Genomic DNA, 24,867 nt, shown 5'->3' on the forward strand with positions numbered 1-24,867 from the left:
TCCTCTGTGACATTTAGTAGAATTCTGAACCTACTGGTATATGTAGGTTAGGTATCTTTTGAGATTAATTACCACTAATAATGCCCATTTAAGTGAGTGATATTATTCGAACCAGGTGACAAAACTAAATTCCTAAATACTCAGTGTAAAATCCAGGGTTCAATTGACTAAATCAATACCCACCTCATAACAGTCATTGAAAATTTCTTTCTTTAGAGGTCTTTGCACGAACTTTCAAGAAACATTAGAAGGAGCATACACTATATAAAGTTGAATTGCCTTACTTTTATGTCTGTTACATTCAAGCCCTTGCTTATCTCCGCCAGGGAAAGCTCTCTGTATTTCTCAGTATACCGGACTTGTGGTGTCTGGTGTCTCTGGCGAATGTCTGCGGCTGGCACATGGGAAGTGATGTGTTTTACGTCAACCGGCCAGAGCTCGTGGTAGGAAGAGGGAAGAGACCATAGCGACGGAGGAGCAGCTAGGATTATGGCAAAAGCAATAGTGACAATTCCTAAGAAACATCCAAGTTTCTGGAGCGGATGCTTCAGATAGAACAGAAAGTCATAGCTCAGAGGAAGGATTAAAGCCATAAAAAAGACTTGAGAGTGCTCCTGGGGTCGCAGGAGGTGCAGCGAGTTCACCTACAGATATACGTCAAGAGTCAACATCCATCCATCCATTTTCATCTGCTTATCTGCAGCAGCCCAAGCAAAACACCCCAGGTGTCCTCCTGGGGGACCCCAAGGCATTCCCAGGCCAGATGAGATGCATAATCCCTCCAGTGTCCTGGGTCTAGTCGGACAGTCCCAGAACATCTCTAACGGAAGGTGCCCAGGAGGCATCCTGATCAGATGCCTGAACAACATCAAGTGACCATTTTCGACGCAAAAAAGCAGTGGCTCTACTCCGATCTCCCTCTATCACTGAGGCTGAGCCCAGCCACCCCATGGAGGAAACTCATTTCGGCCACTTGTACCCACAATCTCATTATTTCTGTCACTTCTCAGAGCTCATAACCATAGGTGAGGGTTGGGACGTACATGGACCAGTAAATGGAAAGCTTCGCCTTCTGGCTCAGCTCCCTCTTCACCACAACGGTCTGGCACAGACGCCACACTGAACTGCTGATCTATCTTACCCTCACTCATGAACAAACCCCTGATACTTGAGCTCCCCTGCTTGAGGCAGTAACTCTCTCCCAACCCGGAGGGGGCAATCCACTGGTTTCCAGCAGAGAACCATGGCCTCAGGCTTGGAGGTGTTGACTTTCATTTCGACAGCTTCACACCTGCCTGCAAACAGCCCCAATACAATCTGGGGGTCACGGTGTGATGCAGCCAACAGAACCACTTCATATGCAAAAAGACACAATTCTGAGGTTCCCAAACTGGACCACTTCCTACACCCTGCCACACCTTCTGTCCATAAATATCACAAACAGGACTGGTAACAAGGACCAACCCTGGTGGAGGCCAACACCCACTGAGAACCTGTTTGACTTTATGCTCAGTACGTGGATGCCGCTATTACTTTGGTCATACAGAGATGGGATAGCTTGTGGCAGCGGACCCTGTAATCCTGCAGTACCCCCCTTCCAAGAGGGACACGGTCATAAGCCTTTTCCAAGTCCACAAAACACTTGCAGACTGGATGGGCAAACTCCCACAACCCCTCCAGCAGCCCTGCAAAGGTAAAGAGCGGCATTGCTCCTCCTGAATCTGAGGTTCAACAATCAGTCGGAGCCTCCTTTCCAGCACCCCTGAGTAAACTTTTCCCAGGATGTTGAGCAGTGTGATACCCTGATGGGGGAACTATCACCCTGGTCTGCCACTCCGCAGGCACTGTACCTGACCTCCACACGACACTGAAAAGACGTGTCAGCACAGAATGCCCAAGAATGTCCAGAGCCTTCAGCATCTCGGGAGAAATCTCATCCATACCTGGCGCCTTGTTGCGGTCAACAGTGATTGTGTTAATACTCTCACTGCCAGAGGGGAGAGATAAAAGTTCCGCAAGATACTGAATAATGTCTATCAAAACTGACGTGACTTGTGGATTGAGTTTTAAAACTCTAAATTAGTGCCGTAGCTCTGAACAATTCGGTATGGCTTCAGGGGACAGGAGGTGTGAAATGACGTCTTGGGAAAAGGATGTACGTGAGAATAATACTCAAATTACAGTGTGCTCCTTTGAAGCCTCTTAAGCTTGTGTTAACCATAGAGCTTATTTCAGGCATCTAACCAAAAACCCATTAAAAAAATACACACATCAACTTTGAGATGAGGGAGCTGTGAGTTGTAAAATGACGAATCTTCTCCAGGGTTTTAGGACTCATTCCTAGGGCACTCTATTCTGCTGAAGTGCACACACAGCTTGTGCAATGATGCCATTTTTTTAAGGAGTATTTGCATCTTGCTAAAGAAATTAGCTGTTTGTTTTGGCGACAGCTTCCTGGTAACTCCCTCCAGTGCTGTTTGCTCCTTGGATTGGCTCCATATCTATATTTGATGGGAATGGGCTATGGAGCCACTCAGGGAAGCTCAAGGAAAAACAGAGATTAAAAACAATAATGACAAATTCACATCCTAGCTACCCCCTATTCTGATGAGTGAAGTAGGCCTTAAATCTCTTGCCTTAACCGACTTCAATAAACTTCAACAAACCATGGCAACCACCATGTCATGGTCGCGTGCATCATTTTTTAGTGTCCCCTCTTGCAGCACCTTTTCAAAATGCTGTGCTTGTGTTGTTAAATTTGTTTTCTAAATGCTGCATGTCTTGTCATCTTGGTCGTGTTGTGTCTATTGCACATTTTCTTAATTGTTGAGCCCTTAGGGGCCACAGAGCAGCGACTAACCATCCATTTAACAAGGTAAGTAGAGGGGAATAAATTGTGTGGTATAAGTCAGATGTGGACACACAGACTGGACATCTGAAGCACGATGCATCGTTTATGACATGTTGAATAAAATGCACCTCGACTGGTGATCAAAGAGACAGCATGTGAAACGTGTGAAATGTGTACGCTACGATGAACTAACGGTCTTCAGAGTGATTGTTCACTGTTTTTCCAAACATTTGGTGATCCGTGAGTAATAGAAATTCTCAGCTGCAACAAGGCACGCAAAGTCAGGCTGTGCCAAAACGAGATACGAACACAACATCATAAATCTATGTATGTATTTTGCAATATGTAAGAAAGCATTGCTTTAATGTAACTTACGGTCAATTATTGTGACTATGTTACATTTCTTTTTAAAGAATTGTGTCTTGCCTGCTTGACCTCAAAAGTTCCCCCTTTTCCAGGAGATGCTTTAGTGTGTTCTTGCTTAAAAACTGTATGTTTATGAATCACCAGACTCTTGCATAAGCCGGCGCTCCACCTACCTCCTCCCTTGGTGTAGGCTCCCCACTGAGTCCATGGCTCCATGTGTAGCTCCATGTTGCTCAATCATGGCCCCATCTAACCCTCAGCACATTCCACTCCAGTTTTTCAACCTACATCGCAAACTTACCAAGCCCACAGTCCCCCTGGGCCTGAGCAAAGCAGTCACATCAACAGTAAAAACTAATGCACCCATAAATAAATGGGTGGCAGGACATCTGCATGACATAACTGAAAAGAATATGACCTCTGTTTTATAATGATCTTATAAAAGCATAAAAAACATCATCATTTCAGACTAGACAAAAGTTCAGTGTCAGTTTAGCAGAGTGAGGAGCTTGAAAATATTCATAATATGAAGTTCTTCCAAACTGTTCACCCTATTTTCAGGTTGACCATACAAAACACTGGGGGAAATAAGGACTCGGCAAGCTGGCTAGAGGTGTGGCTAACTTATGTGCCCTTTTGAATGGCATTCCTGTTTGTGACAGATCCTTTACAACATATACTTTTTTCCCCATACTTATGCTACATCCATCAAGCCAACTAGTCATCAGAAACGGGTTGCCACAGGGGTCTATCCTCGGTCCATTGTTGTTCACGTTATACATAAATAATATGGTTATTCCTATTCAATACTTCATCCATTTTTTTGCTGATGATACTATTTTATATGCTTTGGGCTCCACTCCAGCCGAGGCTCTGAGTCATCTACAGTCTGCTTTTGATGATTTTCAACAATCACTCATTAATCACAGACTAGTTTTAAATGCAGAAAACACCAAGTTCATGATATTCTCTACCTCCACCAGTGACTCAGAATATCCTGCCATAAAAACTTGAAATGGCAGCCATATTACTCAGGTTGAGTCCTACAAATATCTCGGAATTACACTTGACAGTCGACTAACATTCAAGACTCATATTCAACAGTTGACTCAAAAATTAAAAATCAAACTAGGCTTCCTGTATAGAATTAAAGGCTGTCTTCTTCCAGCCGTAAAACTATTGTGCAGTCAACCTTCTTTACTGTTCTGGACTATGGTGACATTCTGTATTGTCATGCTGCTCCATCAACACTTCAGCTGTTAAACCCTGTGTATCACAGTGCATTACGGTTGATCACAAATGATGCATTTCGTACTCATCATTGTTCTCTGTATCAAACAGTTGGATGGACTTCCTTACAGACAAGAAGAAATATCCATCTCGTTATTTATTTTTAAAGCTCTACTGTTAAAGCTACCAAACTACCTCACATCTCTTCTCTCTTTCAAATGCAGTAACTACCTAACCTTAGATATCCCCTGCATGCGCACAAATGTTGGTAGATCTGGTTTCAGGTACTATGCACCTTTTAAATGGAACGAGTTACAATCGACCCTCAAACTTGAATCTCTTGTTCCTCTTGGAGTTTTTAAAGCTTCTCTATCCGATGTTTTTCATGACTCATGTAATTGTTTTTATTAATTCCTTGTTGTGATGTTCCTGCTTGTGTCTGTGTGTTTTTGTTGTTATGGATGTTGCTTTGTTCTCAGGTCTCTCTTGAAAAAGAGATCTTGATCTCAATGAGACTGCCTGGTTAAATAAAGATTAAATAAAATAAAAAAAAAAAAAAAATTGATAATGAGATACATAACATACATTTAATAGGGTCGATTTGGGGCGTCACCAAGCATGGGGGGAATTGATCACTTGCTTTATTTCAGCTCAACAGTGGGACAGTTTGTACAACTCCTGGAAAGTTAGTTGTGTCAGACAAAGTTTAGAATAACAGATCTGTATGGGTCGCTGGTGGGCTCCCCAGCTGGCTCATAATAAGTGTGTAATGGCTTCCAGCAAACAACACTGGAGATTCTATATCCACGCTTTCCTCTGCTTCCTCTGTTTACTGTGAGAAACCATGTGAGATATAGATAGTGAATGAACACACCAAACCTTTTAATAAAAGACACTGTTTATTGACTTGTTTGTTTGCCACCTTGTAGAAAGGGCACAAAATGGAACAATGTAATAATTTAAACACTATATAAATAAAACCATCATGGACATGATTTGGAGGAAATTAATTTCTCTGTCATGTTTGAAGGAAAGTAAAAAACACTTTGGGTGCAACTGATAAAGAATGGAGACATAGAAAGATGGTTTAATCACAAAGTAAAGCTGTCAACAATGAAGATACATTAAGACGATGATGATGATAAACAACAGAGTAAAGTTGTTTTTCTTCAACTCTGTCCTAAATGAACCTCTAAATACCTTGCAGTCAAGGTATTTTTGTAAACGGACATTTTTTAAAGTTGGCAGCCAAATATATATATGAATATGTTTTCAGTGCTGCCCAAAAAAACTTTCTGGACAACTTGAATGTGTGCTCGCATTGTAGAATTGGGCAGTGGTCAACTCGGGTGTAATTTGTAATATCAGAGTATAGAACAGAGTCTACAGTTGGGTCCATACGTCTGAGTCCATCACCAAAAGCTTTTTTTTTTTTTTTTTTTTTTTTTAAATCAAAAGCTGTCCAATGTAAATATGATCCATGTTGGAAATGTAGAAATAGCTGTGGCACTGATGATCATGTCGTGGTCGTGCCTTAAAATTGTCAGTTTCTGGCTGTTAGTCGAGAGAGATTAATAAAATATTTTGGATTGATATGCCTCTAAATCCATCATCATTTTGCACTGGGATTAGATTACAGCTATAAACGTAGGTACAGATATATCCTTAGAATAGCTTTGTATGCTGCATCCATTACAATTTTACAAAATGGTTGGATGAAGAGCCCCCTCACGTTACAATGTGGTATGTAAAACTTATGTCCATTTTACAATTGTAGAGACTGTCACATGTGCTGAGAGGAAACCTGGAGGTTTTTAAGAGACTGGGCCCCAATATCAATGAGTCAAGAGTCACAAGTATGGAGGTATCAAATATAACAAAATAAGTATATAAAAGACAACACTTCCCAAATTCTGCTGGTTGTCCACTGGTTTTTATTTTCATGTGTTTGTGTTTATTCTTACTTTGTGGCTGCTATTACGCTTGTCTTAATTGTGGGTTTTTGTAATGTACCACCCTACTATTATTTAAAATAAAAAAAAAAATATTGAATGACAATATTTATCAAAAATGAATACAACTTTTCTTTCTTTCTCTTTAAGAAATGTGCATACAACCTTGAAATAAATCAGATTAATCTGCTCATGCACGTCATTTGGTATGGTAAAGTTTTCGTCACATCTCCTGTATGTAACAGATATTAGCTAAATCAATAAGGTCTTATCTGTAACACCACTAAAGCTTTTACTTTGAAAAAGTTAAGTCTCTTTAAAGTGTGAAGAGAAAAAGCTTAGTGGAGCAGTCTGGGGCACTGACAGCACGAACACACAGGTATTAGTTTTTGGTATCAGAGGGGGGGGAAAAGATTTGGCAGAGGACTCAGACATTTGGATCAACCAGTAACTTAATTTAAAATCTGATTTTAGTGACTATTAAATGGGGATATACTGGCAAACCAAGATTACACTGACATAGTTTCACTTTTTAAAAGTTCATTGGTAAATTCTATTTACATTTTTAATAATTTCTCATCTTAATTCACATATTTAATTGAGTGGGGGTGGTGTGGGAATGCATGACAGAGAACTGAGCTCTGTATCTTCTGGTAAAAAAAAATAATAAAAAAACACTTAAAAAATTATCCAGCCATAAAATACATAACAGTGTCACAGTTTCCTCCTGATTTTTTTTCCTTTATCATGTTGATAAGTTGGGTAAGTGATAAGTGTTTAAGTGTGTGTCTCTGAGTTGCATTGTTGCCATAGTTAAGGCACTGTTGTGGCTGTATGTGTATGTATGTATGCGAGTGTTCTTGCACATTCCTTAGGAGTGAGTCAAACTTCAGTCCACCTCTGTCAGGCCACAGGGTCTTCTGAACTCTTGTCCTCGCTCGTGAATCCACTTGTTTGACACTGACAAAACAAAACAGAACAAAAAAATGTGAGGACCAGAAATATCAGAGCCAGTTAAGTAATGCCTGTGTTATACAATACAGAGATACTACATGTCTTTATTACCAGTGTTCCATGTCAGCACGTGGTAAATGCTTTCCCCCAGTAAGGTTAAGTGTGCTCCTTGTAACACACCCTGCCTAATATATCAACACTGTTGTCATGATAAAGCTGCAGCAGTGTTTGATAGATTTCCTTGTTCAGGTGCTAAAATAACTTTGCTTTGTTTGTGCTGAAAAGAAAAATCATCAAGAAAAGTTCAAGAATATATTTTTGTTAAAATATCTTCTCCTTCTCCTCTATATTTTTTACGTAGACTCAGGGTCTTTGGAGTTGACCAGAAGCTTATGTTTTTGTTTTATCAGGCTGTGTTAGAAAGCATCATCAGGTTTGGCATGTCAGTGTGGTATGGAAATCTCTCTGTTCACTCTAAATCTAAACTTAACCGTCTGGTCCAGACTGCAATGAAGGTCATAGGGAGGCCTGAAAACTCCTCCTTGAAGTCAATCTATGAAGAGTCTGTCCTCAGACTGGCACAGAGAGCCGTATCCGATCCCGCTTACATCCTCAACTCAGAAAATGTACTGTTACCATCTGGCAAACGATACAGAGCCCCCATCTGCAAGCTTAACAGATTTAAATATTCATTTGTCCCTACCTCTATTAGAATATTAAATAAGGTAACAGTTTGAGATGTGCAATATATGTTGATGCTGTGGTCTATCCCCTTACTGTACTTGTATGGGAACATGTGGGAATGTGTAATGTGTGTATTTATTGTATTTATTGCTGTGTGTATGAGCAGTATAGGTAGTATTGTATTTATTGTTGTGCATACGTGCAACTTTTGTTTATCTGTGTATTTGTTGCGCAAATGTGCAACTCTGTTGTTATTCTGTTGTGCAACTGTGCAACTTTACCTGTCTTCTCCTTCTGTAAGTCTAACTATGGCGGCAGCTTGTCTCAGCTCATGGAGTCCAAGACAAATTTCCCTTCGGGGACAATAAAGTATCTATCTATCTATCTATCTATCTATCTACATCAAAGATCACAAGCAGAACAAGGACACTATGGGCACTATGTGCACAACCTAATCATACTGGGAGCATTTCTTCCTTGCAAAGCTTGGAAAACATATAAACAATGACTTGCCGGAGCTGGCAGCGCTGATAATGACAGCAACGTTACCAAAAGTTTGCACCCTTAGTTTGTTTTAAATTTCCCTCTTAACAATAACAAGCTGAGGTTAGAGATTAGGGAGCTGTTCGTGGTGTCTGAATGGCACTAAGTTGAACTCGTGCATGTGCCAGTCAACTCACCACTAACTAAATCAGTGGCACACATGCACACAAGAAAGATATCAGGACTGACAGGATCCTTGGTGCACTATGATCCTGCCACAGTTGCCCATAGAGCCTATTTTAACAATTATCAGTGTTTACTTCTAAAAACCATGTGAATCTGTGTGAAAACCATTTTTCTTTTTTGTTTTGAAGGAGTAAAGCACAAAGCTCATGTGATTTTTATCACACTAATTAAAGCCATGCCCTTTGTTTATAGGACTGACTGCTGTCATGTCAACATTTTACTCTGGAGGCAGTTGGCGAGATTTGCTCATCAGTTGGCGTCATATGCAGTTTAAAGAGAGATTAAGTTGGGTGTCATCAGCCAACACTGAAATGAGACGTGTTCTTGAATAACGAGAGAATTCGGCATCTGCAATGTGCAATACCACAGCACTTTTACAACACTCTGAGGCACCATGCTGTCCACCATATAAACACAAGACAAACAATAAATATAGTTTATTCTTCACATACTACCTTGCACATGTTGAGAAAATATTAAGGACTTTCTATGGAATCATATTGAAATGGCATCATATAACATTTAAAATGTGTTACAAATTCATGATTCAAAGCAATTTATCATTAAAAATGCCTTCAAATGACTTTAATTTCTTGCTCTTGTGATGAATATTTACTTTGACTCACCCCATTTACTTCCTACTAAGACAGGACAGGCTGCGTGCCTGGTCCTATAGTCTCCCTCCCCACTCTTGAAGAGATTGTACCAGAAAACTGCCGTCCCCTGTGGAGAAATGGAACAAAAATGATGGCAGCATCCAATGTGCACAATAGAAAAGGAACGTGGGAAAAAAAACAAGAACAGATGCTGGGTCAAAGAAGACCTGGAACACACTGAGCATGGCTCATTGCAGACCCAAGTGTTCCTCAAGCAGACTTTTGGTGGCTTGACGACTATACTATCGACGCCATATCGGCAAAGCAAGGAGATTGTGTTAAAGCAAAAGTAGTAGAGTACATCTGAGGTAAAACGTGAAGATACTGAAAGCCTGCAGGGAGAATCTGAGGATCTACTATATGCCAGAAAATTGGGTGGGAAACAGCATGATTGAATTTGTGGAGTGGCTGATGTGCAAGAAATTTGAAAGAAAAGTTTAACTTAATACTGCCCAAATGCATCAAGCATCCCAGGTCGATTGTAGGTTGCTTTCAAAGCTACAACACAAACAAAGGTGAACTCAGGTTTTAGATTTCATGATATGAGTGTTTAAGGAAGATGTATAGTACAAGCAAGAAACTAAAGTAAAGAAACTTTTGACAGAGAGATCAAGATGTGTATTATTTTCCTTGCCAGACAAAATATTTGGGAAGGATAGGAAAATGAAGATGCCTGATAACTGCAAGTTGACAATGGCAGAGTAAGCACGCTCAACACACTATGAACTGGCACTTAGCCTAGTATTTCTTAACACACAAGTGCACACAAAAAGACACAACTGTCGTCATCACCTTTCTTGGCCAAATCGCTGCTCCAAAGTCAGGGAAGACTGTGGCACCTCCTGCCTCGACATCACTCATCTGAGAAAAGACAACAAACTTGTTGGAAATGGTCTCTTAGGACTCTCTCTTTTCCCTTAAGGCATAATTTGCATCTTTTGAAGTGGGGTTGTATGAGGTACTTCTCCACAGTCAGTGTTTTATATACTGTAGATGTCAGTTGGCACTGCACCAGTTTGGAGAAACAGACAGGAGTACTAGCACAAAAGCGAAGCAATGCAATGCTTAGACAGAGGGCAGCAGCAAAATGTATCTTTGTCACCTAGAAAAAGTCCAATGTGAAAAAAGCAGTATCAGTTTAAGTGTACGCTATATTTAGAATATTTTCACTGCTTTACCTTTCTGATGGGGAAGCCGTTCTCAGCCTCAGTTTCCCATCGATGTTCTTGTCAAAGCTATCAGACTCCATAGACAAAAACACTAATTTTAGCTCTGTGAGCGCAGGCTGCTGGTCAAAAGCTGCTTCGATCAGTTCGTTTGTTGATGTTATTGTAAGATTTTGGTAATTATGAACTAACCCTTAAAAACACCAAAGTCACACAGCAACAGGAACAAACTACCTGATGGAGGCAGCAGTAGACCAGCCACTCCTGCGCTCAGTGATGCTGAACTACTGTTTTTCTCAACGGGTGTCTGGTACTGAGGAGGGTGATGTAACTGCTTCAGTTCCTTGTTGGAAATCGCTAACTGACAGCAAGGTAAGGCAGTGAAAATATTCTTAATACAGCATACACTTAAACTGGGACTTTTAAGGTGGCGAAAAAACATTTTCTTGCTGACTCCTCCACAAAGATACATTGCTGAGCTTCTGTTCTGGACTCCAGCCTCAATCCAAGCTGGTGCCGTGCCAACTAACATATACTGTACGCAATACACTGACTTTGGATAAGCACCTCACACAGCCCCACTTCAAAGGATTTGAACCGTCCCCTTAAAAAAACCCTCTCATATTCAGCTCAAAGGATGCATCTTTTTTTAGATACATCTGCATTTGTAGCTTAGCAAAAAGCTGTATACATTTGTTTTACTTTTCAGAGCAACATATATAACAAGTCAACATAAAATGCACATGTTGCTCTAAGTTATTTTGCGTTTAAGTAACACAAACGTGATAGTAATGCAAATAATATCCTTAAATACACCCAGAAATACAAGTGGAAATACTTCTTTACAAAAAACTGCTCAATGTGTGATAAATAACAAGGTCCTGTGATGGTCTTACAAGAAATAAGATGCACAAAGTGACAAGTAAGATATTTACACAGCAGTGAAATATAAGACAGTTGTGCACTACAGTGAGAGAAAACTACGAAGACTGAAGAAATACTTGTTTCAGAGCAAAGGAAAAGGAAGTATGGTCTTCTTTTGAACCGAGCCACCAGTTGTTCCACACATTATTTCATCACATTGTTTGATAAGAAAATCCATTTCATGTGACTTAGTTTGGATGATCAGTGGTGTCCCAAAATATTTTTCTCCACAAGTCAAAACACTTGTTTGTTGATCTGAAGTGATGGTCTAATTGTGTACTGTAACTTTGTGAGGTGTTGTCCTTGTACCATTTGTTTCAGTGCCGTATGAAATATTATCTGAATCATTCTTGGCCGTTATCACAATTGAATTGGTTTATAATTCTGTCTAAAATGTTTTTAATGAATTTAACGGCTATATTTTATTTCTGTGGTGTTTGCTGCTACAGCACCTGGCTATTGTTTCCCTACAGCAATCACTGACTTCATTGCTCTGAGTTTTGTTATGTAGTTTTATCTTGTCCATATCTTATGTTCAACTTATTTGGTTACATTTACGATATACGTACATCAAATATGCACTTCCACATCATGTATCAAGGCAAACAGCAAACTTCAATCAATCACTCATTAGACGGAGAGAAAAGAAAACTAATTTCAAGCGCATACTGCATTCAAAGACTACATATTTTTTTCCTTTTGGGAAGTATTGTATTTGTACGACCCAGTGTTAGCAAGGGTAGAATAAAGAGTGGCTACTACGTCAGCATGTTAATGGGGGATGCCTGAGAAAACTCTCCACAATATGTACTGGAACTGATTGACAGAAAAACTTCACTCTTAGATAGTTGACATCTAGGTGATGTTATATTTATTCGGCTACAATTTCTCAAAAGTTTTCTAAGTAGTACCTCAAGTAGATCTAAATTTTGAACTACATGACTGTAAAGCCACACTACACACCAAATGAAAGTCAATCAATCCAAGTCCAAGATTGAACCAGAGCTTAAGCAAATGCTCATGAAGCTACAACAAGACTGAGCCAAGATTTCAGGGGACTGCCTTCAATCAACGGCGACTGGAATGCACGTACTTACGTAGTTCAAAAAAGTCGCCAAGCGATTTCCAGTGCCTAATCTTTTGAAAGCATCAGGTTCATCTTTCTACAAAGATAAAATTCAAGAATGAAAACACACCATGAAAACACTGCTTGCTCACACGCACGTGTACTTACGTAGTTTAGGAAGGTGGCAAGTCTATTTCCGTCGCTCTTCAAGTTGCTGTCAAAAGGACGCTGCAACAGATGGTTAGAACGTTTAACCCTTTTCTAAAAAGACTCAAAGTATGACCCCGTCACGAAGGACACTAACTAAACTCACATCAAATGAAATCGACTATCTGTTACAACTAACTTTAAATGATATGCTTAAAAATCTAAAAATAAAATTGAGCACTTAGAAGATGTATTAGTCGGGTATTTTTGTAAGGAATATCCACAGACGACATTGACCATTTATCAGCTTACATAATTTGGTACATTCTTAACCTCGGGTCAGTTATGCATTGAGTTTGTTCACACTGACCATTTGTATAATACTGTATTTAACAAATCAGTCATTCTATAGCAAGACTTTAGCCAGCTGTGCAGATGCAAGTACTACACACAGCTATAGATCCTACAAAATTCATAGATGGTTGCCAGATTAACACTCAGACAGACCATAACTCAGATCCTAGATCAAAGTATAAACGTCAGGGATGGATGGATGTTTTTTCAGCGTATAGCAGAGAAATGAAAGCAAGACAAACCAGCTGCTTTGGAGGCAGACCACATACTTAGATTCAAATGATGGAGGTGATTGTGATATGTCTATGGATACAAGCACATATTTGAATCAGAGGAAATAAATGAGCAGACACATCTGAAAAAATGCCACAAAAACAATCACAATTACATCACAGTTAACTTAAGTAACACTGAAATGAGGATTGCAATCAAAGACAAATTCAAGAAAAGGTGGCATGAGTAGTGGGAGGAAGAGAGTGATGGTTTAACGGTGATGGTCTTATAAAATGAGAGGCACAGGAAGAAGCAGGAAAAAGGAGACAAGAATATCCAGATTAGCAGCACAGTCTTTAAAATGGAAAACACAACACAGAGATGTGACTTTTGCAGACAGGCAAAACTTTATAGAACATTTAATGATTCATTGTCAAAGATTCAAAGCTGAGAGAAGGGACGTGATTCAGAGCATCAGCAAGATCAAGTTAAACTTTGCAAGTGGGTCACATCCATGCCCTCCAAACTGGCCCTATACATGCACCCCCCCTCTAAGTTTGTCATCTCAAGTATGTCATTTTTGATAAGCTAAAAACAACACTGATTTTATGTCTTGGACATGGCTGACAGTGTGTCTGGCAGAACCCCAAAGGGTCTTGCTCTCATCAGAGGAGGATGCCTTATAATCAAGGTCCTCTTAACCATTATCCTCAGTCTCAGACACAAACTGATTAGCTGCAAACATTCGCTGAGAGGTCAAAGTCATTTGAATGGGAGCATAAAGAGAGCACACAGAGCATCAAGATAAACGGTTTTGAGCTTTAAATGTGTGTGAACTATCAGTGTCCTCATAGGAACCATACTACCCTGACACCACAGCCGGGGAAACATCAGGGGTTCTCTCACTGGTGCAGGTATGTTATGAGAGGTCAGGCCCTGAAGATAAAATTGCATGTGACCTGAACCTAAACAAATATGTGTAAAATGTTCATATTTCTTAAATGTTTTATAAAAACAGCCTGGGATAATATAAATGCCAAAGAACACAGATGGATACAAAATGTACACAGGACATTGAAAACACATCACTATGTTGACTTTAACTTTAGCAAGATGTCCCAATTAAATTAAAGTTATCAAATATAAAACAAAAAATAATGTCAGCAAACACTGAATTGGGTCAAATTGACTTCTCTACTCAATCCAGGGTTTCAGCAACATTTGGTCCACACGTTCTTTTCAATCTGCTTTCAAGGACTTGAAGCATGTCAAGTCATGTCATGCAGATTTCCACATTCACACTTACTCACACCCTCACTTTCACCCATGAGTGAACTCACCCTTGAGAAGTCATAATGTGGCTCGTACTGTCCTCCAACTCCATAGTTAGCGACCTGGTCGGCAAATGACAATATATTTAAAAACAAATAAACAAACAACCTATAGTTCAATTCAAAAAGATTCAATGCAATACATGTGCATGTGCTGTATCTTTGATCCTGTGAATGTTGCCTTAGAGATCCCCAAATAAGGCAAAATAATTGGTTTACAACATTATTTACACAAGGTTCATTTTCATAGCTGTAATCTAAGCTGTAATATACAATAGGTGTTATTTTGAAAATATTTGCAGTACACCTTGCTACAATTTACAACTCAGCTGTGGACTTAAAGGGACATTGTGTAACATTTTCAGTTGTTTATTGGCAAAAATCGATGTCTGCATTCATAAATATGTCATCATTGGTGTACTATTACCTCCACCAATAATCTAAAAGGAGAATTTCGGTTTTGTTTGTACATTGTACAGGTAAGTCATCTGGGGGGTTCCATAACGTTTCGCCATTTTGAGAATACATCAGCGTTTTCGTTGAGAGCCAGGCCAGCGCTGCGTGACTGAGAAGCCTAAGGAGAGAAGCAAGAGGTGCTTCGCTACTACCCTGGCACTACTGCAGCATAACAAAGTCCCACTCTTTGAGCACAACGCAGGATCATGCATGTGCAGCATCACGGGAGACGGAATCCTTGTCGCCAAGAAAGCGCAAAATACCCTGGAAATCCAGAGTTCTCGCAAGAGCACAATTTGAATTTGCTCAGCGAGTCACTCTGGCAATCAGTAATGATGCTCATTACCCATGCCGTTGGAGCCGAGCTGCACCAATCACATCGGTCTATCTGATATAGGCGGGTCAGAGGCAAGTTAAACAGATGATGACAGTGCTGCAACGACGAAGTCAGTAAACATTGCAAGATGGCTATGGATGAACACCAGTTGTTTGAAACGGCTTTGGCCGCTACAATGAACGAGTTAGACTTGGCTTTTTCTCTAAAAGAGGAACAGAAGACGGCGCTCGAGTCTTTCCTTTGCAAGAAGGACATTTTTGCTGTTTTGCCGACCGGATACGGCAAGAGTCTAATCTACCAGTTAGCTCCACTGGTAGCGCTCTGGATACGTCACCCCGTGTATTGTTCTGATTGGTTGTAGTGTTACCCAATTGCATGCAGTGATATTTACAAATGCATGCTTGGTGCCGCCCCTTGAGTTGGGCCATTTTCATTACTCATGGCCAGACCCTAAATCTTTCTAGATTTGGGTCTGGATTTCCAGGATGGCGCAAAAGGGAATCAAAAAGAAAACGTGTCCGGCAAATTAAAAAAATGAGGGTCAACATCGGGGTTGCCTTTCCCAGGTGGAAAGAGCTGCTGAAGGAGAAAGATAATGCAATCACAGCTAACAGCTAACAGCTAACAGCTAACAGCGGCGCTAACAGGGATGCAAGGAGAGGGATGAGGTGTGTGAGGTTGAGGCACTTGTCAGTTGTCAAAAGACAAAACATGATTGGTTTGTTTCGATTTACACCCGCCCCAACAGTCCTACGTTGTAAACACAGCCAGCATGGTGAGGAGGGGGTTTGTCAAACTCAATTCATCCCTTCAAAAGGCTTTAAGGACACTATGCAATCCTTTGTCTTACTGTGTGATGACTGCTGTGTTATTTTTTACCCTTTTTTGTCTTATTGTCCACTGTTGTACTTATTTTGCTTCGTTTACATTTTTTGTGCGACTGTTTTTGACATACACACAGTCCTGAGTCACATGCTGTGTATCTCACTTTCATTTTAACGAGTGCTAATGTTGTCTAAATAAAAAAGGGTGCATATTAGATTTCTGTGTAATATGTGACATGATGATGTAGTAATATCTGTAAATCTGTCATATGTAATGCACTATATTACCTGTAGTAACTCTGCAGTGTCCACTGTAAGGCCTGTGATGTCTTGTATTCTCTGATTGACTCTGTCAATCACAGGGTCGTCCTCTCCTTCCAACCATGCACTGGAAAAAAACAAAAAAGTGTACAGACAGTATAAGCACGTAGTACAGTGAGTGCATACAGGCATACACATTAACACTGGGTGGGCATGGGATGTTAAGGTCATTGAGTGCTCAGACTTGGCACTGGGGGCTGGACATTTCAGTTTCTGTCTTTCTTCACCTGCACCTCGTCAGCAATCAGTCCTGGTAATTCAGACTAAGTGAAAAGTTTTTACCAGATTTTCCACACAGCTCTACTGTTTTAGTGGTGCAGTTACGTGTCATAAACCAGTTGCCAACCACAGCTAACTTGCTAATGTCCTACTCAGGGCTTGACGCTAACTTTTTTCCCCAAGGAGCACATGTGCTCCTAAGTTGAAAAAATAAGGAGCGCACAAAGAACTTTAGGGGCACAATGTAAATATGTACAGAAAGATAAAATCATCAAGTTTTGAAAAAGTATTGCAATTTAATTTTGTCTTTAATGTTATTATCTTATATATATTATCTTTGCAACATGGTTATCTTATATAATGTTATTACTATCCTAAAACATTCTCCAGGTCCTCTGAAACTCTGCAGGACTTATTTCTACCCTGCCCAGCAGTGGTACCGTGGCGAATGGTCCCTAACTGCGGGGTGAACGGAGCAGGCTTCCTTGGAGGTCCGCCGCTTTTCCCAGTCCCTCTTCTCCGCCACACTTTGACTAAAGCCTCTTTCACACAGAGTGCGATTTTCGCGGCGCCCACTGTGGGGTAGGGCGCAGAGCAAGCGGAGAGCAAGGCGCGCAAGACAGGATTTGGGGGAGTACAGGCTCATTCAGGAGCTACAGCTCAATGGTGACCGCTTCCATGTCTACTTCAGGCTCTTCTCTGCTATTGGATGCGCCGAGGTGTTGTCACAGCGCGTTGCAGTGAAATTAAAAATTTTTCAATTCGAGCACAGGCTGGCGGCAGCCGCGGCATGTGCCCTCTCGTGCGCCGCTCAACTCGGCGGCAGAGCGGTGCGCTCTTGCGCCACGGTAGCACATACACAATGAATGGGTTCGTTGGCGGAGGTCTGCGCTTTGCGCGCTCTGTGTGAAAAGGGCTTTATTTCCACCCTGCCCAGCAGCGGTACTGTGGCGAACGGTCCCTAACTGTGGGGAGAACGGAGCAGGCTTCACCATAGGTCCGCCGCTTCCTCCACACTTTGACTTATTTAAACGCTGCCGACAGTGGGACTTATATTCATTGTACCGACAGTGGCTTGGAAAACCGCCCATAACTGTGTCACACGGGGAAGAGGGAAGGCTGCTGGAGTTCCTCCAACATTTGCGGTTAGATTATCATATTTTTTTATTGACAAAAATATAGGCTGCTTCAGCTGATTTTTTTATGCGCACATGTGCCCCTAAATATTTTTTACAGTTCACACACCTATTTTTAGTCGCAAATGCGAGTGAAACGCTCACACTGTCGAGCCCTGCTACTGCTGCTGTCGTACTGTAATTTTCTAAGAGGCTTGTGTATATATAAGCCTCATCTTTTTTATAACAACTAGGTATGTTGAAAGCACCCCCGGAAATTGTTACATTTTCTGCTCCAAGAGCACATGTGACAAAAGTGAGTGAAGAGATAAATGAGTAAAAAGGCAAAGCTCCTGAAACCCTCAAAAAACTTACAAAAAAAGTAATATAGTAATGTTGGAGGACCCTGGTTTACGCTGCATATGTTGTGAGTAATAATTAATAAAACCCAAGCTCATTGAGTTTTGACCATGTATTAATGACTGAAATCCACAAGAGGGCACCCAAAGGATCTTTCTGCTGAATGAGTTACCTTTTTGATACTCTGTAGTTGGCTGTGGTCAGGACACCTGTTTTGGGGTCACGCACAGTGGCTCTGGCGAGCTTAAAAAGAAAAACAACACAAATAAAATAAGTGTTTGTCATCATAAACATTAAACACCAGAGTTCATCCACTCTTTCCATTGTTTAACATGTAGCTGTGTCAACGCTGTGCCACAAAAGACTTTTCATTTACTCACATATGTTCATCTTTTACTATGAATATTACTTACTTAATATCTCTTTCTTATTGTGTATGCACATTCAGATCCTTCTCTCTGAGAGAACAGCTTTTATACACAGAGAGTAAGAATGATTGCTCTGTAAAACTTGTTTTTAAAATGTCTTTTAAAAGAAATGATGCTTTATCAGCACCACTGCCTGATATGATAAGCTCCTGGCCAAATGATTTCCCTCTCTGTGTTAGTATTGTTTAACTTCTGAAACACCAAATATTTTGTCTTTTGGAGGGTTATGATGTTATAGTTGTCAGCCCCTGATGAGGCTGCTTGCAGGCACAATGCTATCACTACATCTGAGTGTTAAACACAGTGGATATTCTTACATTTTTGTGCATTTTGTTAGAGAAAAGCACCACAAAACTAACATTTTGCATATGTTAGCAACTGACAAACCCCATATTTTAGGCATTGTTTTGAACATTAAAGCATGCATAATTTGAAGATGATGAAAGCATGATCTGAAGAAGATGCTGAGGTGTGTCTTTCTTCAAGGTAAACATGCCTGATCAAAAACAAATTTGAATAAAAATGTTCTGGTCAAGGTAAAGATATATTTTTGCCAATCAATCACCTTCACATACTTAAAACTTAATGTGAAAGAGTCACGAAATTTATGGTGATGAGAGAAAAAGAAAGCACAACATTCTAACTGAACTGCCAAGTCCATCTGTAGACAGTTTATGTTTTATAATGACATTGCCATCCTTATGAAAATTATATCAGAACTTGATACAATGTCATAAATGTGATAAATGTCATCATCTCTGATTCTGTTTAATGTCTTAAGTGCAGAATTTTATTACTATTTATGTATTGCTTCTTGTCTTACCCTGGGTTTTGCCAGCTCCTTAATCTTCTCAATCTCCATGTGTGACAGCACGTCCAGGTAGCGTACGATGTGGGGGCTGTCCCATTCATCCTCCTCTTTGATGGGCCTCAGCAGGAGACGAGGGTTCCTGTTACCATCCTGGTAGCGACAGGACAAACGGCTGCGCCTTGCCTCGTGCTTGTAAAGCAAACAGGATAATCAGATGATAATATCATCACATTAAGAGGGACCGCAATCTTATTTGTTTTGACTGCTACCTGCCGCTGGGATCTAATTTAACAGGATTATAGGTTACCACAGAAGCTCATGCACACTGATAGTTCACTGTTACGGGTTGTTAAATCATTTTCGTGTATGGACAGCCATATTTCTCTGTCCTTGTAGTTTTCTTGACACAGTTTACACCAGGGGCGTTTGCTCTGAGACAACAAGGGAGGCTGAACTTCCCCTAAAATTTCATAGAAGAAATGGTCAAATACGCACCATTGAATTTACATTAAAATAAGAATTTGCATTGCATTAAATGTGCGCTAGGATGTGTTTCACATCATGATTACGATGTTCAAATGTCAGCTGTTAATCACCAGTTTTCAAACGCGACCTCCCTGTCACACATTCTCCTGTCGGCAAGCATTCCTATGAGACAGCGCTGAGCAGGTTTTTTTCGTGTTGTAACATCGGCAAATAAACTATCGTTGTCCAAAGAATCAATATAATGTCTTATTGTGATGAAACTAGTGATTTACATCCCAAAGTAGTAGGTAAGTAGTAGTAGGTAAAGCAAGGTGTGTTTTGTGTGTGTCTATCTGCCCAGTTTAAATTAATTTAGACCCAAATCTTTTTGTTATGACAGTAAACTTTCACTTACTGCAGAGGTTCAAACTATCAGGTACTTATTAATTTAACAAGAAGTTAAAGGTCATATGTATAGCTGTTTCACCAATTTTTTTTCAAAAATAATACATCCACAGAACGTCTAGAAAGGTGTAGAATTAAAGTCTATATTTTCCTGAAAAAAATAATTACAGTGGAGAAATAATTGTTTCAGAAATTTTTACGGGCTCAAAATATGTCAATATTTTGATTTGGTTATGTGGCAACCTGTAGAATTGAAGAGTGGAGCGAGAGCGGGCGAGTGTGAGTGCGACACCTACTGGCCGGGAAGTATGAATCCTATATCTATCCCCTTTAACATTTAAGATATGAAAGTAAAGATCTCTGTCTGCTACAGGCCTTTACATTACTTTAAATTACAAACTGCCTACGTCCCAATATGCCTATATTTTTCTCTCCATGTCTCACCATTTGGATTCCCTCTCCTCTGCAGAGAGCCTCATAGGCTTCCCTCTCTGGGAGATGGTCTTTAGGTCTGCGGTAGGTTCCCAGCTGGATGGGCTCTTCAGAGGCAGGCTCGTACTCCTGCTTCAGCTCATTGAGCTGCTTGGACAGCAGCCGCTCAAAATAACGCAGGTTTCCTCCTGCCCTCTGGTGGCTGGGGTCTGTCAGCACAAGAAGAAAAATGTACATGATAGGGTCTATACTTCTACTCACTAAAACTCTATAGTTACATATAATAACATATTAACATATAATGCATTCATATAGAGTAAACTACCCAACAGTGTATGAAGAAGTTAAAATTACCAACCAACACATACTGCATAATGAGTACTCATATTTTTAAGTAAATTTTGTTGCTACTACTTCAATACTTTTATTTGAATAACACTTTAAATGCAGAACTTTAGCTTGTACTGAAGTATTTTAAGGTGTGGCATTGCTATGTCTGCTTCAGTAAATCACGGTACTACTTCATGCACAGCTAATCCTTGGTGTCTCTCTCATTTCCTTTGGTTAGTGTTTGATTTACTGAAGCAAGTACATAGTGAGGAGTAGAAAGAGAGCACCCCCTTGTGGAGTTTTGAGGAAATACACTGCATCCTCAGTGAGCAGAGGGATTAACAGCATCGTATTGTGCCTCCTGGAGATTCTCATGTAGGAACAAAGCTGTCTCATGTACCAAAATTACAGACACGTCATACCACACTGTAAACAAAGTGTATCCAAAGAATGAACTTAATTTAGGTTATTTTTGCAAGGGGAAAACGTGCATTTGTACAGTTTGTTGGAGGTACTGTTGTCTAAACTCCTAAACATGGAGTCAGACTGCTGAGACAGGGATTCAATAAACAACATAAATTAGTATTTATGCTCTTTTCCAACAGTGATGTAGTGCACTGATTTAGTGACACAAATGTAATCCTGACAGATGCCCAGTATAAACAGTTTCCCACTAAAGGAGACCTGCAAAAGACCTGTTTTGATTAATGGATTTAACTGGCGCTGGATGTAACAATGATCTTTTTTTCCTGCATTTCATACATTTACTTGCATTACCTAGCCTTGCTGTTTTACTGTGCACTGAACTGTCCCATTAATGTGTTTGTACTGACTTTGTATGTTCTTTGTTGCTATTTTTTGCACTACTACTTTTGTGGCTCTTTTAAACAAATGCAATTTACTGTATAACGTCTCCCCTGTGAGAACAGAATTAAAGTGATTCTTTCTATGCTCACTACTCTTCCTTTTCTTTCATTTACACTTAGATTTCATTTGCTTACGGTGGAATAGACATTGCTTCTCTACACCCTTTACTGCTTCCGTTTTCCTTTTTTATGTGTGTATGGGCTGTTTTATTTGTTCTTTTTGTTATCTTTGTAACACTTAATGGCATAGAGTAGGTCTAAGTCTGCTACATCTGCTCTACCTCAATCCATTTCACTTGACATGTAAACAAGCATACCACACATCTTAAGTGATGGCCTGCAGCTGTCATCAACGCCCTTGATGCAGAGACTAAAATAACAGTTACAGACCACAGGCTCTTACTTTGGATAGACAACACCCTGCTGCTCTGGCAAGCACAGAGCTCACTACAGTGAGAGGGGAGGGTGGACTGTAGTGATAGGTGAAACAGCAACAAGACAACCTATCAATTACCCCACAGTAGAGGGCTGTGGCTCTGTTGGTCAGCTAACTTGTGTCTGGACGTGTTATGGGAGGCAACTGAAAAATCCAACAGTGCTCCTTATATACAAGTGCTATTTTAGATTTCTTAAAGACCATGAACCCATTTACCCCGCGTTTATGGTTGCAGCAAAGCCTGACGTAAATGAATGAGAGAGTTTGTGTAATGTGTATACATATCACTCTGATTTAAGCATATACATCTTTTTTTCTGTACACTTCTGTGTGTTACCTTACCAATAGCCACTAGACGGCGTGTCAGCTCAATGGCACGAGGTAGGTCTCCCATTTGGTAAACTGAGTAGCTGAGGTAGTCCAAAATGTCTGCCTTGGAAACCTCAGTTTCCTCGCCACCATCCAGCTGCTTCAGGGCCTGCTGCAGCCACAGCACAGCATGGTAATAGTCCGCATCATTATAGGCCGTCTTTCCCATGTCGAAGCAGTCGTCCACTGTCAGTATGGCATTGGAGTGAATACCTGGGACAAGATCACATCAATTTAAATAATGACCATATTGTGCTGTGATTTTACCTACCAAAAATCCTGCTCTTTTCATGACATATTTATGTTACATTCACATTTTATTTATTTATCATTGGTGGATCTTGTGTAAAGACCAAATGTGTGGGGCCTTTTTTCATTTGTGATATTTTACGTCTCACTAGACTTGGCAGCTACTGTTTTTTCATGATGTACCGTAGAATGAGCATCATCCAAAATGTGATAATTGTCACATTTTAGACATTTATCATTGGTTTTATGTTGTTTATTGGTGGGCAGGTTGAGATCTGCAGAGTCTGTCAACTGTGGTTAGTGGTTACTTGCTCAGCATAAAAGGCACAGCCAACTAGCACATACAAAAACAGGCTTCTGCCTCATTAACTTAACACAGACACATACCTGCAGAAGTATGCAACAGCACACATCTTCTCATTCCTGTGGTGTGTCCAAATTGTGTCTAGAATGCCACTGAAATGGGAGTTAAAACCAAGCAACTATGCTTCTAGTGCATTTCATGTAGCCATTTATGATCAGTTATAATTTTAAAGGTTATATGTGTGTTCTGATTTTGGCAACTCCTAGTAGTAGTATAAGACACAGCCATGGTGAAGACAGCAGTGCATGCTGCTAGGTCTGGGTCCTTAGATCTGTGATGAAGTGTTGTATTAACAAATAAAGCTGAACTTGAGGGAAAGGATTCAACATGTGTCTGCGTATGCTGCAACTGTAACTGCGTCATTTGTTTCAAAACCACATACAAAGTTATCATTAACCCAATCATAACTCAGAGCCAAAGTATTCATTATAATTACCTTACTTCTACCCCACCTTAACAATAACTAAATTTAAGCCCAAACCCTTGAAGAAGTGATGACTGAACATGACCTAATTTCACAAAAAAACTCAAACTGCTTTTCACAAAGAGAGTAGTATAAACATGCACAAACACATCAGTTAGAAATCACTAGGGGTGGTCTCAGTTTGTCTTCCTCTCTTTCTTCCCTAAACGAACACACTGCTCTCTCCCTCTTAATATATTCATGTTCACTCCTCGGCTACCTGGCAGCTTTCCTTTGGAGAAGGCCTCAGAATCCAGTTGGTACGTGTCCTGAAGACGCATCAACGCCCTGGCTGCTCCGGTCTCATCCTCTTCATCTGGGAAGAACTGCCTGTGTATGGACATGTTGGAAATGAACCCTGGAGAGAGAGTGAGAAATAGTTAGCCTGGGAAAGTCAATTACTGGCTCACCAAATTAACGCAAAGATGACAATGTTGCAATAACTTACCAATCTAAAACTATTTACAGTATTATAACCTTTTAGAGATAATACATAAAAGTCACATTGTGCTTACATTACAGTGAAACACATATGGCATTGATTTTAATTTATCAGTTTTAAATGAGGAGCTCGGAAATCTGGGAGGAACTTGGAGTAGAGCCGCTGCTCCTCCACATCGGGAGGGGCCAGTTGAGGTGGTTCGGGCATCTGGTAAGGATGCCTTCCGGACGCCTCCCTTGGGAGGTGTTTCGGGCATGTCCAACCAGGAGGAGACCTCAGGGCCGCCCCAGGACACGCTGGAGGGATTACATCACCCAGCTGGCCTGGGAACACCTCAGGGTTCCCTCAGAAAAGCTGACGGAGGTGGCTGGGGAGAGGACTGTCTGGGCTTCTTTGCTGAGGCTGCTGCCCCCGCGACCTGGACCCGGATAAGCGGAGGACGACGAGTATGAGTACGAGTACGAGTTTTAAATGCATTAAATGATAAAACTGCAACTTCCAATGGGCGTATGTCCAAGTAACAATATCGCTGATATTTCGGGTCCATGTCAT

At 40.5% G+C, this 24,867-nt stretch overlaps 1 protein-coding gene across 4 annotated transcripts in view; it reads right to left on the reverse strand.

Annotated features, from left to right (window-relative positions):
• Positions 1-6,528: 6,528 nt before the first annotated feature.
• The window catches only part of p4ha2 (procollagen-proline, 2-oxoglutarate 4-dioxygenase (proline 4-hydroxylase), alpha polypeptide 2), a 34,913-nt gene continuing 16,574 nt past the window's right edge, over positions 6,529-24,867 (reverse strand). For 2 of the 4 annotated variants that reach the window (XM_033647489.2, XM_033647464.2), the window contains exons 5-16: positions 24,094-24,231; positions 22,771-23,010; positions 20,809-21,005; positions 19,507-19,683; positions 18,428-18,498; positions 16,529-16,628; positions 14,633-14,686; positions 12,747-12,806; positions 12,610-12,675; positions 10,215-10,283; positions 9,393-9,489; positions 6,529-7,359 (exon numbers count right to left, since the gene is read on the reverse strand). In XM_033647489.2, the coding sequence (XP_033503380.1) occupies positions 7,289-7,359; positions 9,393-9,489; positions 10,215-10,283; positions 12,610-12,675; positions 12,747-12,806; positions 14,633-14,686; positions 16,529-16,628; positions 18,428-18,498; positions 19,507-19,683; positions 20,809-21,005; positions 22,771-23,010; positions 24,094-24,231 (1,340 nt within the window). In that variant the 3' untranslated portion in view covers positions 6,529-7,288. The remainder of the gene's footprint in view (positions 7,360-9,392; positions 9,490-10,214; positions 10,284-12,609; positions 12,676-12,746; positions 12,807-14,632; positions 14,687-16,528; positions 16,629-18,427; positions 18,499-19,506; positions 19,684-20,808; positions 21,006-22,770; positions 23,011-24,093; positions 24,232-24,867) is intronic. The other 2 variants (XM_033647482.2, XM_033647474.2) reach the window with 2 other exon arrangements.

This window comes from Epinephelus lanceolatus, chromosome 11 (assembly GCF_041903045.1).
Source record: "Epinephelus lanceolatus isolate andai-2023 chromosome 11, ASM4190304v1, whole genome shotgun sequence".
NCBI lineage: Eukaryota > Metazoa > Chordata > Actinopteri > Perciformes > Serranidae > Epinephelus > Epinephelus lanceolatus.